Source organism: Chinchilla lanigera, unplaced genomic scaffold (genome assembly GCF_000276665.1).
Source record: "Chinchilla lanigera isolate Chin_1 unplaced genomic scaffold, ChiLan1.0 scaffold00206, whole genome shotgun sequence".
Lineage (NCBI taxonomy): Eukaryota > Metazoa > Chordata > Mammalia > Rodentia > Chinchillidae > Chinchilla > Chinchilla lanigera.
This window is the reverse complement of record NW_004955607.1, coordinates 351,341-369,339: the sequence shown is the minus strand read 5'-3', so window position 1 is coordinate 369,339 and position 17,999 is coordinate 351,341. Positions and strand designations below refer to the sequence as shown.

Genomic DNA, 17,999 nt, shown 5'->3' with positions numbered 1-17,999 from the left:
AGAATGATTTGGATTTATTTTTAAGATACACAACAAAAAGAGGTCATGAGTTCTGAGTGCCGGCCTGAACGCTGACCATTGAGAAGTAGATGCCTCTCTGTGCCAGCAGCTGCTGGTGGGTGCCGTGCTCCCTGACCTTTCCGTTCTGAATTACTACGATGACGTCTGCGCTGTGGACAGTGGCCAGCCGGTGTGCGATCACAATGCAGGTGCGGCCTTTCCTGGCTTGGTCCAGGGCTTCCTGGACCACCTGCAGAGAAATCAGACAGAAGACCTAGCCTGAAAATTGTATAAATAGGTTTTACCGTTAAAGGAAATTGGAAAGTTTTACCATCCTGGTAAGTGAGCCATTCTAATTTATAATCTCTTCGAGTCTCTGACTTTACACATGTGTGTCTGACATAACTGGCATTGTAATCTACCTGTGGTTTTGCTCTTGTTCATCGCCTTAACCACTCGGCCACGACTACTGCTAGGTTTTGCTCTTTAATTCTAGTACGAACTGAGTCTCATGGCATCAGTAGTTTTCACAAGTATTTAAATGTTCAAACTAATCACTATATCGTTTTACTTAATTCCTTTTCGAGTATTTTCCAGTTTTTCATGATTATATTTAATGTGCTGAAAATGCAGCTTACATAGGTTTTTTCTTCTGAATGCTTGTCTTCCGTGTATGAAAGTGAAATGTGATAGTTTTAGAAAATTTGGAACAAAACATCATTCTGTTACCTCAGAATAACCACTGGTTAACGTTTACCCCTCTCAACCCGAGTTTCCTTCCTTTGTGTTTTGTTGCTGAGGACAACGGCAGCCTCTGGACACGGTGGAGCCAGACCTTTTCGCTCTCTGTGTCCAGCGCCGAGGTGGCCTCATCCAGCAGCAGGATTCGTGGCTGCCTGACAAGTGCCCGGGCGATCGCAATCCTCTGCTTCTGACCACCTGAGAGCTGAGTCCCCTTGTCGCCCACGCGTGTCTTGTATTTCTGCAGGGAGCAAGGAGAGTCAGAGGGGCTCACGCTCGAGGGAGTCCTTCACCACACAGCTGATAGTTTCATTTGTAAGAAAATCACTTAGAGTCAGTAGGAGGTTTAAAGTGTGTCAAGGCAGTGTAGTCTTTAGCGCTGTTGTCTATGCGTAGTGCTGGGTTACCCTCTTCAGGTTAGTTGTCAAAGCAGGTTAATCTCTTAGGGTTTCTGCAAATGGGAACTCATCAACCATTGTACACCAAGAAGAAGAGTAGCAGAATATAGTAAAATATGCATGTTTTTAGGTAGCATGAGAATAATATCCTCCACTATCTGCACAAAATCCTGTGACAGCAACTTATCTGCCTCATCCAGTACTGTCGCCTGGATGTGATCAACCTTCGCTACTCCTTTCTTGACGAGATCCTGGATTCTGCCAGGGATAGGGATGAACTCGTGTGCTGTATCATCAAGCCTCATCAGGTAGCCTAGAAACTGGCTCCTACCATGGTCACCATCGCCTTGGCTCCTCTCAGGTGTTTGCTAACCTGGATGCAAATTTGACTGATCTTCCAGTTCTCTAGGGGAATGATCACCATTGCTTGTATATCGTCCTTCTTCAGGGCTAGCCATTCAGGGGAGGGAATGAGGTAGGTGCTGCTCTTGTCCATTCAGTTTTTACTCTAGCTAAGCGATCCCTATCAGAGGAAGCAATGGAAATGCTCTCTCCCTGGTGGGAAATGGCTTTTCCCAGCCCATTAAAAAATTATCACCAAAAACTCTCATTCCAAACAGTAAGCTGCAAATGCATTTACTTTTGTGGCATTCACATCCAAAGTTGTGATTCTTAGATGCTCTGGCATTTTAGAGTCTTTTTCCATCATCACCAGGTTTTGCTGTGGTGGTCACACTCCAGGCTTGCTGCTGAGTGCCATCACTGTCTATGGGGTGTTTTTCACGGGGTCAGCTCTTGCTGTGTTTGTGTGCCCTCTTTCTGGGGCCGCCACTGGGCTTTGCAGGGCCCTCGATGGACTGTTTTGATTGGACTGACCCATTATAACGGGGCTTTCTGTTCTGTTAACAGCAAAAGCATTTCTTTCAAACTTCAAAACATTTTAAAATCAAAAGAAAAATGTAATAACTGTTTATTAGGCTCCCCAAAACAGAGAGATAGATATGTTTTGCTCAATGAGTCTTTCGTTCTGCGAGCAAGCACCTGTCCATGAGTGGTAAGCAGTAGTAACTTGCTCTCATGCACCAAATCAACTTTTACTTTTAAAAAGCTCTCTAAAAGAATCCACTCCCTTCAGTCTCCACTGCCACCTGCTCTCACGTCATTGCCAAAGTTGTCACTGGGCTGAGGTGACTTTGTTCTTCTTTATATAACCTTTTTACAACAGAAAACTCTACAAATGAGGAACAAATTAGTGGTTCCCAGAGGCTGGGGAGGAGGAGGGCGGAGGACTGGGGAGTGACCAGCGCAGGGCACGGGATAGTGGGTGGGGGCACACCCTGCCTGTGGTATCGACACACGAATCTGCCCCACACCACAGCTGCATGGAACCTGACGCACACCGCTGAAGAGTGAACGCCGAGCTCCCGGAACCTCGTGCACCGAGGGCTTGATCTGGATATGGCGGGGCTCCGAGGTGGGGTCTAGAGAACGACCGAATCGCAGGGCTCCAACACCCCAGTGGTTTGGTCCTCTGATAATCAGGTGGCATTACGGGGAGCCGACAGGAAGGAGGAAACAGGAGGCGGGGCCGAGTGAAGGGAGTGGTGGGGAACCATCTGGAGGGCTGGGTCTGGTCCCCCCCGGCTTCCTCTCTGCTCTTTGCCCCACTCTGCTTTCTTCGGCCAGGAGGTGAGTGCCCTGCTCCACTACGACCTGCACTGGGCTGCTGCGTCCCACCTCAGGTCCCTGCGGTGGCCGTGGCCTGAAGCCCCGACACTGACCACAACACACATCTCCTTTAAGTCGGTGGAAAGCCACCCTGCCCCCACCCCCGCAGCAAGGACAAGCAAAACCGGTGACATCTGAATGAAAGCAAAGGATTATGCCGTGTGCGGCTGTGATACTGCATGGCTGTTCTAGAAGATGGGACTTGTAGATAAAGGATATGTAAGATCTCTGAATTCCTCATAACTGCGTGCAAATCTTAATTCCCTCAGCACAAAGGTTGAAATTCGGGAAAGTAGCACACGGGCTAACCCAAGCATGCGTGAGGTCTAACTGGAGCCCACGCCCGGCAGTGCAACTGAGGCGCAGTGCGTGGGGCTTCTCGGCCTTTGCGTTCCTCTCTGCACGACGTACGGCTGTGGGCAGATGAGCAATCTGCCGTCCTGCGGTGGCTTTCCAAGGTCACGTGCTGATAAGTGAAGGTGCTCTGTTACAAGACTCCTGGCGTAACTTCGGGAGTCGGTTTAGGGATGAAAACTCTAGTCCCTTCTAATTTCAGCTAAGAAGCTGCTGGCTGACCAGCCAAGGTAACCAGAAACCCGCGTGTCGGGGTGCCTGCTGGAAACCAGATCCTCCTCAATCATTAACCAAGTTAACTTTGACTTCAAAAGCAGCTGTAACTCTGCTGAGTACTACACAAACGCTCACACCTATGCCCTGTTCTCTGGGACTGCACCATGGACAGGTGGTTGGAAACAGTTGTAGGGCAGGGTTTCTGTTTAACCCTGTCGGGACTGGACCATGTCTCCCTGTGTCCGGATAAACTGCCGCCAGCATTTGGTACTGTGTTGGCCCAGGTGTAGCTTTATATGCTCACTTCAGTTACTTCTCACATCTTGCAGCAGGCTCTACATATTCAGCCCTTCAAGGGTACATTTTACAAACTGTGGGCCTGTAAAGCTTCACTAGTGACAAAAAAGAAAATTGGATGAGTTTGTAGCATAATTTTGCAGAAGAAAATTACTCAGTTCCAGATTTCAACCATGAAAAACCTTCCAGATGGGCAGTTTCAAGAATTAAATAAAAAGGAAATGCAAACCACTGTGGAAGTCTTATGTAGAATGTGCCTGATGCTTATATTACCACCCTTGATTTCAGCATACCTCATCATGGTAACATTAAACCCTGAAAACAAAGTTAACTCACATGGGGCAGTGTCTCAATGAACTGGTGAATGTTGGCCTCTTTGGCGGCCCTCACAATCTCCTCCTGGGTCACTGCCCGGCTGTTGTCCCCATAGGCGATGTTCTCCTCGATGCTGCAGTCAAACAGGACGGGCTCCTGGGACACGATGCCCAGCTGGGCTCGGAGCCACTGCACATTGAGTGTTTTTGCTTCCTGACCATCCAGAAGCTGAAAACCAAAGTCCACGAACTATAAAGAGGCTTTAAAAAGGGAAAGAGAAGCCCCACTAAGTTGGAGGGTGGCTGTACTCGGTCATCATGGTGGGCATGAAGCACCAAGCCTCCAGCCTCAGCCTGACGCCGTACTAGTGAGCTTCCTGTCTCTGGGACACAGCCTGAGTCCCACAGCTTCAAGGGCAGGTGTGATCCAGCTCACAGTTCCAGGAAATTCGATCCTTGGTTTGCTGGCTCCAAGGCACAGACACCACAGGATGGAGCAGAGCTGCTACATTCATGGAGGCTGGGAGTAGAGCCGGGGACAAGTGCTAGAGAGGAAGGAGCAGGGGCCAGACATAGACCCAGGGCCAGGCCTCCACGACCCACCCAAAACTGTGCTTTCGTAATCTGCTGGCATTTATTTCCTTTTTATTCTTCAAAAGTTTAAGCACGTGTTTGCAGTAAAATCATGCTCACTCTGGGGAGTGGGTGTGTGTGCACAGCATTCAAGCTGACATACCAGGACGCACAGTCACATTGCCGAAGGTCCACGTGGCCAAGACGGGCAATCCTGATGTCTGTCCAAGTGGCAAACTGATAACAGATTTGGCCCTGTTGGCCTCTCCGTGTGCCTCTCTGTCCCTATCTGCCCTTACCTGCATTTGCATGACCCTCTGCCTTTAGGAGTTCGTATCAGTGTCCCACCATAACCCTTCAGCCTGGCGCTATCCATTCTCCCCTGGGCGTACCTGGATTGGTAGGGGGGCCCAGATTCCAAAGGCCAGTGACCCCGGCCCTTCCTTCTCTCTTCCCTGAGAGCTGTAATCTTAAGAATCTCATCTTGGGTGACTGTTGGGGTGTAGATAGGCTCCCCAGTTAGGTGATGGTGCCACCCCGTGGGAATGGCAGATGCAGTCATTCTGTTTCATTCAAGGGAGAGGGCCAGAGGCAGAATCAGAGTCAGTGATGAAAATCAAATGGGAAAGAGCTGGAGGTTGAGGATCAAAGATGGCCAGGAGTTCAGGGTTAGAGAGGTCAGCAGAGCAGAAGGTAAATGGGAGGACAGGCAGGTGCAGGGGTCTGCTTTGAATCCAGCGGAGTCTGGGGTAGACTCAGGTCCTACAACTCCTGCTCTGCTCTCCTGCTGTAAGCTGCTCTTTCTGATGATATTAAGCATAAGAGCTGAAGGGAAAGTGAAAAGCTACGAAGGGCAGTGTCTGCTGGAGAATTGTTTTTATGCTGGCGGTTTTCATTGTTTTTACTTGCTACAGCTGAGTTTTTGCCTAGAGTAATCCAGCTGGCTCAAAGGCCCGTGGGCAGTGGAGGTCAATCCAGTATTTTCTGAGCTAGACAGAGTTGCAAGTATCGTGTCCTATTGTCCTCATATGTTTGTCTGATGTGGATGCCAGCTTGGGATCCATAAAATGTGATCATTGTGTCAAACAGAATGACAGGCCCTCATCTGTCCAGTGTTTTCCATCGCGACCATACTGGCTTGGCTATGTGACAGATACTAACTGGCCAGTTTACTGAGAACGTGTGCTCACCACTGCTCCAGCCGTGGGGTCGTAGAAGCGCTCGAGGAGCTGCGCCACCGTGCTCTTCCCGCAGCCGCTGCTGCCCACCAGGGCCAGCGTCTGGCCCCTCTTCACCTCGAGGCTCAGCCCGCGCAGCACAGGCACGGTTGGCCGGGTGGGGTAGCTGAACATAACTTCATTAAGTTTTACATTTCCTTCAAATTTATCCTACAATGTTTATATTTTCATTAGTATTGATCTGACATTTGATAAAGCAGCATTATTTTTTAAGGAAACTTTATCAAAAACTGTAGTAGAGAAATATGAAATGAATAATAGCGACACTACTGATAGCAAACATTCTGCAAAATGAAGACAGGGTGGTGGACAGGTTACACTAGGTACAAACCCATTACAAAAAGGCATCATCTGACCTCAGTTTCTGGTTGACCCGAGGCAGGCATTTCGCTTTCCCCACTGCTGACTCTGAAGCTAAAGCCAAGCCAATGGCCACAGGCTCATAGGCTTAAGTATTGCAGCAAGCTTTCTACCTGAGGCTGCAGTGCACAGTCCTTATCTCAAGCCCTGGAGCTTTTCCTCTCACTGGTGGGACAGAACATGGCAAAGCTCATAAAGTCCTGGGAGGATTGTCCAAGTCCCAATCTCTTTACCCACACTACTTGTTGGACATCAGAATGCACAGGTATTTGTATGATATAAAGAACATTCAGATACGAGTTTGAGATAACCTTGTAGATAATAAAATACCAGATTACTACTCTCATTGTGAATAAAGAGGCCTTCTTACCAACTATGATTCAGTCATTATAAAATGTGATTAAAGTCAAATTGTTAATTATATCAATGTGACAATTCGATGCATATAACTTCATGTATACTTCATGTAACTTCAACTGAAGTTTTGTTGAAATTATTCAGTTCTCGTAATTCAGATTTACTTCTTAAAAATTTTGACATGCTACAATTCAGAACTCTTGAAAGCTCCTATGACATTTTAAAATGCCAGGAAAGTTGGCCAAGTATTAGTCATGTAAATATCACAAAATAAGCTAAGTGTATGTTTGTGTAATCACCACCAATTTATCACATAGTTACAATCCAGCAGATTGGACACTCTTAGGGAAAAACAATCAAGCCTTCATCAAGCACAGAAAACTCACAGGCCACAGCCCCTGTTGACTATAGCTGTCAATCAAAGGCTGTCTCTCGAACAGCTGGAATAAGTGGGCTGCAGACAGCTTGGCTTTGGCATAATCAGGAGCAAAGGAGCTCGCATGTCCTAGAGCCACAGCACCAAACACAATCGCCGAAAACACCCTAGACAGAAGGATTAGAGATCAGTTTATATGAGTAGCTCCGTGACGCCTGCGAGTCCAAAGGCATTCTGCTCGCTAGTGTGCATCCTTGTCTCCCTTGCCCTCTTCTCCCCACCACACATTTCCATGAGATTCCAGTATCTACATGAGGCGAGATACATTGCTTCAAGTGCACATTTTCTATGCTCACCTTCCAGTTTCCACAGGAGCTCATAATTTCCTAGAGATGTGTAACCTTCCAAAGTTTTTCACTTTCAGGAAGTGGCTAATCAGGAATTTGATTTGTGATCTCAGCTAATTTTAGTTGCCAGGGATGAAAGAAGTGAAGCATATAGTACTTAGGGTTTTAGTCAGTTCCGGAATAGGAATGCTATTTCCCACTAAATCCATAACCCTGACTTACAGCGTTTCTTCAGTACTACAACCCAAGTGATGGACATAATTTACAGAGGACATAGTGCTGGACATAATTTACATAATTTATTTACAGAACAACCCAGCCAACAGCTGCAGAATACATATTCTTTTATACAGCACAAGGAACTCTAAAATAGACCATGTATTTGATGACAAAACAATTCTTAAGTTCAAAAATATTAAGCTCTTATATATTTTCTGATCACAAAGGAGTAAAACTAGATGTCAACAACAGAATAAACTTGAATTATACAAATGGATGGAGACTGAACTTTTGAATGAGAAATGGATCGTGAAGTCAGTGAAATTTAAAACTTTATAGGAATGAATGGAAATGACAACACAGTCTATCAAAATCTGTGGAATACAGCAAAAGCAGTAAAAAGGGGGGGGAGTTTATAGCAATGAGTGCCTACATCAGAAAAATAACCTATTGAAACATCTCAAGAACTTAGAAAAAAAAAATCAAACCTAAAATTGGTACAAGAAAAGAGTAAAAGATCAGAGCAGAAAAACAATAGAAAGGATCAATGAAAAGTGGAGTTGGTTCTTTAAAAAGATAAAAAGGGCAAATCTTTAGCTAGATTAACCCAATGAAAAGAGAAAAGACCCAAATACATAAAAATAGAAATGTAAAAGGAAATATTGCAACTGATACCACAGAAATTCAAAGGGTTATGAGAGAGTATTGTGAAAAAATATATGCCAATAAACTGGAAAACCTAGAATAAATGGAAATGTATGTCCTACCAAAATTGAACCAAGAAGACATAAAATTCCTGAGTGCACCATTAAGTAATGAAATCGAACTTTCAATAAAAAACTCTTGCAACAAAAGAAAGTCCTGACTCTCACTGCTTAATTTTAGCAAATTTTAAGAAAACTAAATATCAATCATTCTTAAACTCTTTCATAGAAATGAAAGGAAACATTTTCAAACTCACTCTATGAGCATTACTTTGTTATCAAAATCTGATAAGCACACCACTACAATAAATAAATAAGTAATAAATAAATAAATGGACATAAAGAGAAAAAAGAAAACTATAGGCCAATATCCATAATAAACATAGATACAAAAATTCCCAACAAAATACTAGCAGGTTGAATTCAACAGCAGAGCAAAAAGATTATCCCATGGTCAAACTGATTACATCCCAGGAATAAAAAGATGGCTCAACATATATACATCAAGAAACATAATACCCACATCAACAACATGAGGGATAAAAGTCATATGATCATCTCAGCAGGAGCAGAAGCATTTGATAAAATTAATCATTTCTTTAAAAAGTCCCTGAGAAAATTAGGTATGAAGGATTGTACTTCAGCATCATAAAGGCTAAGCATGACAAACCCACAGGCAGCATCACACTGAATGGAGAACAGCGGAACCACGTCCTTGAACACTGTGAACAAGTCAAGGGTCCCCATTCTCAACACTCTTACTCATTACAGCACTAAACATTTAGCCCGAGCAGTTAGGCAAGAGAGAAAGAAAGGATGCACAAATAGGAAGGGAGAAAGTCAAATGATCCTTGTTTCCAGGATTCCATACACAGAGAAACTAAGGTTTCCACCGAAAAAGTATCAGAACTGATACATCCCCAGTAACACACACACACACACACACACACACACAAAATTCAGTAGCTTTTCTATGAATCAATAGTTAATTGACTGAGAAAGAAATCATGAAAGCAATCCCGTTCACAATAGCTACAATAAATGGTGCTGGAAGAACGGGACATCCACAGGAACTTGACAGAAACTTGACCCCATCTCTCACTCCGCACAAAAACTAACTCACAGTGGCTCGGAGGCCTATAGGCAAGACCTGGAATTCTGAAGCTACTAGAATAAAACATTGGGGAGAAACTTCAAGACATTGGAACAGGCAATAACTTTCTGGATAAGACCCCAAAAGCACAGGAAACAAAAGCAAAAGTAGACAAATGGAATTACACTGAACTAAAAAGATTTTGCACAACAAAGGAAACAATTGGTAGAAGAGACAACCTATAGAATGGTAATACATATTTGCCAACTAATCACCTGACCTAGCAGGGGATTAATATGCACAATATAGGAAAGAATTAAAAAAACAATTTAAAAATGAGCTATCCAATTTTAAAATGGGCAAACGATCTCAATAGACATTTCTGAGAAGCAGTAATACAAATGACTAAAAACTATGTGAAACAACAACAACAACACGCTGGTGAGGATGTGGAGAAAAAGGCCTCTTCTGCACTGTAGGTAGGAATGTAGGTCCAGAAAGCTGACGCTGGTTCTACTATACAACTGCGGTGTCCCACCCCTGGGTAGAAGTACACAGTGTGAGGCCACTGTGTTAAAGGGACACCCATGTGTGCACACTTACGGGGCGGTGTTCACAACAGCCAGGGGATGGAATCAGCCTCGGCACCCAACAGAGGAGTGGGGGGGAGCGCTGTGCCCTCGCTCGGGCCGCGGCCTGGCTGCTGATGAACCGCACACTGCTCTCCCCGCTGTTCTGAGTCCGCGGTCACCATCAGCTTGCTTTCCTTTTCATTAGTACATGTTTGCAACCCATAGTGATCACATTCAGCTCAGGCTTTGACAGGTACACAGATCTGATCACGACTGCTCCCTGCCCTGGCCCTGCCCTCCCCTCATTTATGATTTGTTTCCACATACAATTTACCTGATGAGAAAACTCACTGTGCTTTGCTGGGGTTACACACACAACTGAAATTATGCTTTATGATCATTTTCACAAGCTCGATTGCTGTTTGTTCACGAGAGTGGTGAAACCGCCCTGGGAGTATTGACATGATCAGGTTTCTGTGCCAGCCAGGGTAACTCCCTGACCTCATCTTTGGACAAATAGGTTTTTCCTACTCCAAATGTTTGCATAAACCTACTGAAACTGTATTATAGGGTTATTATAGAATCATCTTAGTGTTTTAAAAGCTACTTACAGAATAACATCCCTGAAGCGCATATGTCCATTCACAATGAGATAGGCACCAAATCGAAAGCAACCAGCATAGGAAAAGTACATAAATGCTTGTGAGATACTAAAGGTAATTCCATACATGTGTGCCTTCCCCACTGAGTTCCTGAAAAGCAAGTCGGTATATTCATAATCAGTGTATCAGCTACTCTCAGCATTAAGGAATGAAAAGAACACAGCTTCTACCTGGGCCTCAGGTCTCCCTTAAGTTGTGTCAGTTTGAGTAAGTGATTCATCTTGAGAGGCATTGTTTTCTGGTGTGTGCCACACGGATAAGAACTGTCACGCAGCAGTGTTTTGTGGATGAGTGCAGTGGAACAACACGGATGCGGAGCTCACAGTGGCTGCCGGTATTCCTACTCCAAGCTACATCTGATGACTCAGATGTTTATGCCCCCCGTGTAAATATAGCCACTGTATCAACAACACCTAGGGTGTCACAGAACTAAAGCTTGAATCGCATCACTGCAATCACTTTCACTCCTATGACCTGGTCTCCTGTGACTAGGTGTAGTTCACAAAACTTGGGCTATTACATTTATGTAACACACACCAGAAGTCCTTCCCCAAGTGAGATCCTACTGACCCCAGACATGGTTAGTTTAGCACCACTTCTAATCAGGCCCCATGCTACACTTTATTAGGCTTCTAGAAAAAGATTCATGAGTGATTTACTCTCAAATTAGAAGGAAGACATTTGACAAGGAAAAAAACAGTCAGTATTACTGATTTGGATGGTATAATTTAGGTGCTGTGACCACAATTTTACAATACTTACCATTACTGAGCAATTCACAAGGCTATTGAATCTTTAAATTATGACCAAGTTAATAATTTGGTTCAGCTTTTTATTCCTCATTAATTCTTTAAAGTTCAGAATAAACCATAAAGTTTTTAGTGATTGCATATATATACACCCCCCATATCAAAGAGGAAATAGACAGAGAAAATAGAGCCTGAGTGCTTTGTAATAGGTGCTCACCCTGAAACGCCAGACGGTGTCTGCTGCCTGCACCGGTGACCAATTCCTGTGGGGCCCTCTGTATCTTTAGCTCTTATAAACCTAATCTTACTTCTTTTTCGTTTTTTTGACTGCTTTTTAAATAGATGATACAGATCAATGGGTTTATTTTGACAGGTCTGACGTGCGCACACCTTACCTTGATCGTTTTCACCCTCTCCTCTCTGCCCCCTCTTCGTTCTGCACAGCAGACCGGTGTGTGTTCTATGATTTTGTCGACATCCACCCCCTTTCACCCACCCTGGGGCTCTCCTCCTTGTCCTCCTTCCCTCCTGTGTTCTTAAAAAGAGAGATGTAAATGTCTAGCCCTGTGGTTATTGCCAATGAGATAGCTACTGAAGAAAGGATATCGTCATGGCCATATTATTTGCAGCAGAAGTTTTATTATCGTTGAGAGCAGTAACTCGCCTTGGGAAAGCGCACGGCTCTCAGCAATCATGCCCATTACCTGTAAGGCCCATCCAGCTTGTCAGCATACATTGATTCAAATTTTCTTTCCTGGGTTAGGGACACGACTGTCCTAATATTTTCTATTGCTTCAGTTGCAATCTGTAATGGAACAGACCTTCATTAGAAGTGGCTCTTTTAGTTCTGAAATGATACAGAATGTTAAGGTTTAGGGCTCTGAAGGAGCTGGACATGGTGACACATACTTGAAATCTCAGGCTCCGGAAGGCTGAGAATCACAAGTTTGGACCCTGTCTGGGCGATTTAGGGACATACTGAGACCTTGTCTCAAGAAGAAAAAAGTTCAAGAACAGGTCAGGGATGTGGCTCAGTGAAAAGACCCTGGATTCAACCCCCAGTATGGCCAAAGGGGAGTGAAAAAAAGTATCCTGAAGGTTATACTGATGGTGTTTAGATTTCTTCAGTTAAAGTCAAGGAGTGTTCTTCCAAACCAGCCCCTGACGGGACGAGCCACTGGGGTGCTGGCCTCCTCTAGCTGAGTCCCCGGTCTCGGGAGGCTGGTGGGGTGGTGGTGGCATGGCAGGGCAGGGTGCTGTGTGGGAATCGCTGGGCTGTGGTTCTTCCAGTTCCCTGGAGATGCCAGGCCTTTTCGCACTGAGTGTGCGCTGCTCGGAGGTGTGCATGCAGGAAGGAGACCCAGCATCAGGCCACGGCTCTGCTTCAGATTCCTGGCTGAGGGCCGGCAATAACGCTCAGCGGGGCAGCGCCTGCCTGGCAAGCATGAGGTCCTGAGTTCGATTCTCAGTACCCTGCCCCATCCCCCCCAAAATTCCTGGTTCAACGAGGACACCTGGCTGAGTGGAGTCAGCCAGCCGCGGCTTCCCAGACCTGGTGGCAGGACATGGGCTGGGAGACTGTCAAGGGGGATGTCACCGCATGGCGCCGTGCCTTGCTGTGGAGTCTGTGAGCCTCTGCAGCTCAGACTTCCCTGCCAGCAGTAGAGCAGACATCTCAGCTTCACGCTGTTTATCAGCCGTGAGACTTTGACCTGTTTCTACAACCAGGTGAAAGCAAGACACTAGATAAGCCGAGAAGCTTTCTATCTTTATTATAAATAAAAATTAAAACCTAACAGATAGCAACAGCCAGAAGGTCTCCTTGGTTGAAATAATCACCTAGCCTCACCCAGCCCTGGGGGTGGGGGTGGGGTAAATGTTCCCGCTCTACCACTGCAGGGCCAGAGACAAGCCTCCTCCCTGTCCAAAGTCCTGGTCAGAAAGTGGCAGCATGAGGACACTGTCTCGGTTACTTTTCTCTCGTTGCTGAGACAAAATACCCATTGCCCAAAATGAAGGAAGGAAGGGTTTATTTAGCTCATAGTTTATGGAGGTTTCAGTCCATACTTGGCTGGCTCCAAGGCAGAAGGTAGCAAAGCAACAGGAGCAAAGCGGGGATTGGCGGCGGAGGGGCAACCGGCCGGGGCAACGGGGGGGATTGGGGGCAGGCGGTTTTTTTCCTTCCTTTCTTTTTTAACCGGCTTCCCCCCCCTTAGGGGGGTGTTGGTTTTCCCTTATTCCCCTTGCCTTCTTTTTCCCCGGGTTCGGGTTTTTTCCAAGTTAGGCCCGTTGGTTTCTTGCGGGTTCCCTTGGCCAACCTTTTGGCTTCCCCAGTTTGCCCCATTTTTTCACCATAACAGACGCCCTGGGTGGACTTCCCTCAGCCTGGGCTTCCTCTCTGTGGGCAGCTCTGGAACGTAGGCCGCTGTTTCAGCCACAGGGCCTGAGTCTACAGATGATGGCAAGCACAGGCCGTCTCCACTGACGGGGTACAGGAAGAGCCTGGTGACACGAATAATAGATGTGCATGGTTGTGTTAATTCAGATTCCATTCAGAGCGGCCTGTCACAGGCACAAATGGGACTGTGCATGTAATAACTTTCAGAACCAACACCGTCATTACAAGCCCTTTTCAGAAAATTGAAATGGGCACATCCCAAGTTCTGATGCACTTTAGCCATCATTAACCTGCACTCAGGTAAATGAGAGCATTTCCTTTTGAGCAGTGTGATGGGGTTTCCAGAACCTTCTCTGTAACCTGTGCTCTCTCAGGTAAGCAACAGTGGGCTGAGTAACAAAATCGAACTGACTGAATTGCTGGTAACTAACATTTAAATTTCTAATCTCTCATTATGTGTGCTATTAGGTTAAGGTGGCTTCTCACAACTTAGCCTATGGAAGCAGTTTTAGGAGGAAATTGGTGGAAAGTAGGGATTGGGGGCAGCTCTCCAGCATCCACTCTGAAGGGCAGGGCCAAGCCCAAGCCCAAGCTCAAGCCCAAGCCCAAGCCCCAGGCTTTCTGTCGTTTTGTTCCCAGTACCACTTAACTCTAACCCCCTTACGCGGTAGGCAAATCCTGACAGCTTGGTAACAGCGCTGTAAACCTTTAATAGAGGTAAGGCCGTTTGCTAACTAGAGCCCAGAGTTCTCTTTGTGCAGTTGTCTTAGGGAAGCTTGTTCTACCTGGAGAGTTCTCCCTTCCGAAGAGTGGAAAGAACGGGGAGGGTGGTGATGATGGGGCGGACACCATGGTGGGCACTGCGCTCAGGGACGGCCACAGAAGCGAAGAAAAGGCTGGCGGAGCACTGCAGGGAACAGCCAGGAGGACCGCAAGCTTGGGACCCTCGGGAGCCACCTGGAGAGGCCGGGAGGTGAGCGCCCCCCTGACTGAGTCGCTTGGAGCTGCCACTGGTGCTGGTGAAGGGCGGGGGTACGGGACAACTGCCAGGTTGTAATGTGAATCATGTTGCCAGTGCCACACAGCTGTGTGTGTCGCTTTCTCCCTGAGGGCTGGGGACACTGTCCGGCCTGCCTCCCGAAACTGTGCTGAAGGCCATGGCAGTGGTGTCTGTGAAGGGGTTTAAGTGTGGGTTATGGAAACTATCACATTGATATTCATCACTTTTGTTCCAGTGTTTCAGTAAAGGATAGTATTTACATCTAAGAATGAAAATGTTTGTGATATTAACCCACACTTGAGTATTTAAATGCATGTACATGCAAATAAAGTGTTTCTAAGTAGATTCCGTCACATTTAAACACTGTGAAGAGGTGCAAGTTCTGGAACCAGACCTGGACTCGAACCCCAGCCACCCGCGCTGTTCCCAGGGTCTTGCTTTGTAGGCTGGCACTCTGCCGCTGAGCCGCACCCTAGCCCCTCAGGTTCCCTGTTTGCAAAAATGAGGCCCAGCATCACTTGCCTCTTAGCGCTGCCAATAAATCGGGCCATTACTGCCATCTGGTGGCTGCCAACCTTAGAGCTAAAAATCACACCAAGAAGCAAAAGCAGGGTCTCAAAGCAGGCAAAGGTCTGCCCTTGGACAGCGCTCTTCTAATTTCTGCCCTAAGGTCTCCTCATCTGTAAAATAGGGTGACGTTTGCTTTAAAAATGACATCAGGATATTGAGGTAAAATACATTCTACAAGTTCTTTAGAATAATCACATGGTAAATGCCTCCCCTGGGCTAAAAGCTTTACATTAATTGCCTCATTTTCAAGGCAGGCAGTAGTACTACGGTAAAATACCTCCTTCAGAGTTGGTGACGAGGAGTTGCAGGGAACTCAACCATTAAAACATGCATACTGTGATCATTCCAATGAAACATGCCCAAAGACACCTCTGCTCACTAACTGAAGCTTTGTCCACCCACCCTGCCGGCTGCTTCCAGCTCCTTTTTATCTCTTTTGGCATTTCCAGCCAACATTTTCATCTCAGCAATTCCTGATGCTGCAATAAATGGAACAGCCGCTAACAACAAGAGAGTTAGCTGCCAACCGTAGACAAAGGAGATGACGATGCCAGTGCCAAGGTTTGCGGTGTTCTGTGCGATCAGAGCCAGCCTGGTGCCTGTGGCCTGGAAGAGAGATGGAAAGTGCCGCTGTGCGTGGAGCTCTGAGGCTGCCTCATGCTGGAGAGTGACCCGGTCTCAAGCCTCTCGGTAGCGGGATGCCTGGCTTCGCCCTCTCTGCCGTGACCATGCAGACCGGAGCTGCTCACTGGGCCTTTAGCTCTCATTCCCCTGCTGCCCGGGGGCTGGCAGCAGAACCAGGCAGGGCTGCTCTGCTCTGCGTGGCTGGGGTGGCGCACACATGCTCACAAAGACAATTTGAAGAGGAAACCAATGCCACACTATTCCACTAATCTCAAAGATCATTTCTCCAAACGTGGGAGACGGAAGCTGACACTCCCCGACACCATGTAACAGCGTCCTCTCCCCAAGACAGCGTTGCCGCAAAGCACACTTAGACGGGGTTAGTATTGGCCTGTTCAGAAAACTAGAGCCACTGCACCAAAGCTATGAACTCCAGCGTCCAGGGTGGAGCTGGCTGGGCAGGGCACAGCCTCCCCTGGATAGTGATTGGCATGGGGCTGGGCATGGGGCTTGAGTTTGGTGGCTGACACACAGGTGTGTGCCCTCTGCCACTGACAGGAAACAAGTAAGCTTGTATCTCTGATTGCCACTGGTGGCCAACCTGGGGCTGCAAAGGATGAAGGCAGCCCTGAGGAGGAGCTCAGCCGTGTGACAGAGGAGCCCAGACACCTAAGGACATTTTTGAGCAAGTAGATCCACCAACCCCGAGTCTAACCTTCCTCTCACTGTTTGAGCAAATTTGAATGGAGCTTTCTGCTGTTTCCAGCTGAGCATTTAGAAAGATACAGCTATCCTATAGATCTGGTTTTTTAAAGAGAAATATCGAATAGAGTACAGGCTACATACTCCTTGGACTTGAGCAGCATCCATGGCAAGTCTTGTGGAAAGTGCACCAGTACTGTTTTTATGGTCATCAAACCAGCTCATGTCCTGCAGTACAAAACACAACTTTAAATTAGCTCCAGATGAAAACAAAGAAAATCAGTGAAAACTCCCACAGCCTCCCTGCCGAGTGAGTACACGTGCCAAAGCCGGGTGCTGGAGTTCAGGAGAGACCTTCCTGCAGTGTGGAGCCCAGGCTAACCCCAATCCCCGCATAGAGACCCTGGGGCACAACTCTGGCTGCCCTCTGCAGAGGGGACATCTCTGGGCTAGGAAGCAGGGTCATCCGTTGCCAGCTTCCCCAGTGCTGGGCCCACCTGCACTGTCCTGCCTCTGCCCTGACATGGTGCCCATAGAAATGTCCTTCTTGGGAAGTGTAGGCAGGAGAAACAGCCCTGGCTTCTCACCATGCTTTTGCTTTGTTTAAACAACAATTAAAAGCATGTCTTTGATTTTAATTATAAGCCACTCCTCCATGGTGTCTTACTTTCATATAAAATAATTTTTCCTACATAGGAAGAATTCAAAAGATACTGAGAAAAGATTTATCAACTCTGACTTGCTCAGAATGCCTGCTGTATGCCCCTACACACCGTCTAGGTGTGTAATCAGCTGTCACGTGGATAGCTTGTCTGGTCCTCCATAAAAATAGGGAAGTCACATCTGCACACTTTCCTCACTCTCCTGCACTGGAATGTGAACTTACTGAGAGAGCAGAGGGTGGATTTCACAGTGTGCCAGCACTCTGGTGCTTGGTAATGTCCGAATGAATTAACGAGTCAGTTGATGTGGAGAGAGGGAAAGGCCATTATGGCAGTTGGGAGCGCCTTTGGCCTGCGTGGTCAACGTTGGAGCAAGAACGTGAGACAGAGAGGATAGCTGGGCTTTGACAGCCTGAGAGAGACAGGCAGAGAGCTGCAACTTACGGGTCGTAATAAGCGGAGTAAATTAGCTGTAAGCTAGGTGAGCTGCTGTGCTTGAGGTAGGAAAACGAGATGGGTGGGGAGCTGATGAGCCTGAAGCAAGCTGAGATGCCACTTATGGGACTGAAAACTGACTCTCACTGTCGTTGTTGTTCGTTATAATACAGCCTCATCCAAGAGGGGCACGTAACACATTTTAAAGCACAACTTGGACTGTGTGCAGACTCATGCCTGTGCAGTAACTGAGCTCATCCTGTCCCCAAACCCCTGCCTCTCTTTTAAAAAAACCATAAACAGTGACATT

General features: G+C 46.7%; 1 protein-coding gene and 1 pseudogene across 2 annotated transcripts in view; both read right to left on the bottom strand.

The window, feature by feature from the left end:
• LOC102003926 (multidrug resistance protein 3) overlaps nucleotides 1-17,999 on the bottom strand; it is a 62,188-nt gene continuing 44,189 nt past the window's right edge. Inside the window, exons 19-27 of one of the 2 annotated variants that reach the window (XM_005414906.1) lie at nucleotides 16,737-16,820; nucleotides 15,669-15,872; nucleotides 12,003-12,103; nucleotides 10,499-10,639; nucleotides 6,963-7,119; nucleotides 5,812-6,009; nucleotides 4,071-4,277; nucleotides 836-982; nucleotides 1-250 (exon numbers count right to left, since the gene is read on the bottom strand). In XM_005414906.1, the coding sequence (XP_005414963.1) occupies nucleotides 44-250; nucleotides 836-982; nucleotides 4,071-4,277; nucleotides 5,812-6,009; nucleotides 6,963-7,119; nucleotides 10,499-10,639; nucleotides 12,003-12,103; nucleotides 15,669-15,872; nucleotides 16,737-16,820 (1,446 nt within the window). In that variant the 3' untranslated portion in view covers nucleotides 1-43. The remainder of the gene's footprint in view (nucleotides 251-835; nucleotides 983-4,070; nucleotides 4,278-5,811; nucleotides 6,010-6,962; nucleotides 7,120-10,498; nucleotides 10,640-12,002; nucleotides 12,104-15,668; nucleotides 15,873-16,736; nucleotides 16,821-17,999) is intronic. The other variant, XM_013510114.1, reaches the window with a different exon arrangement.
• On the bottom strand, nucleotides 1,145-2,019 carry LOC102003606 (annotated as a pseudogene).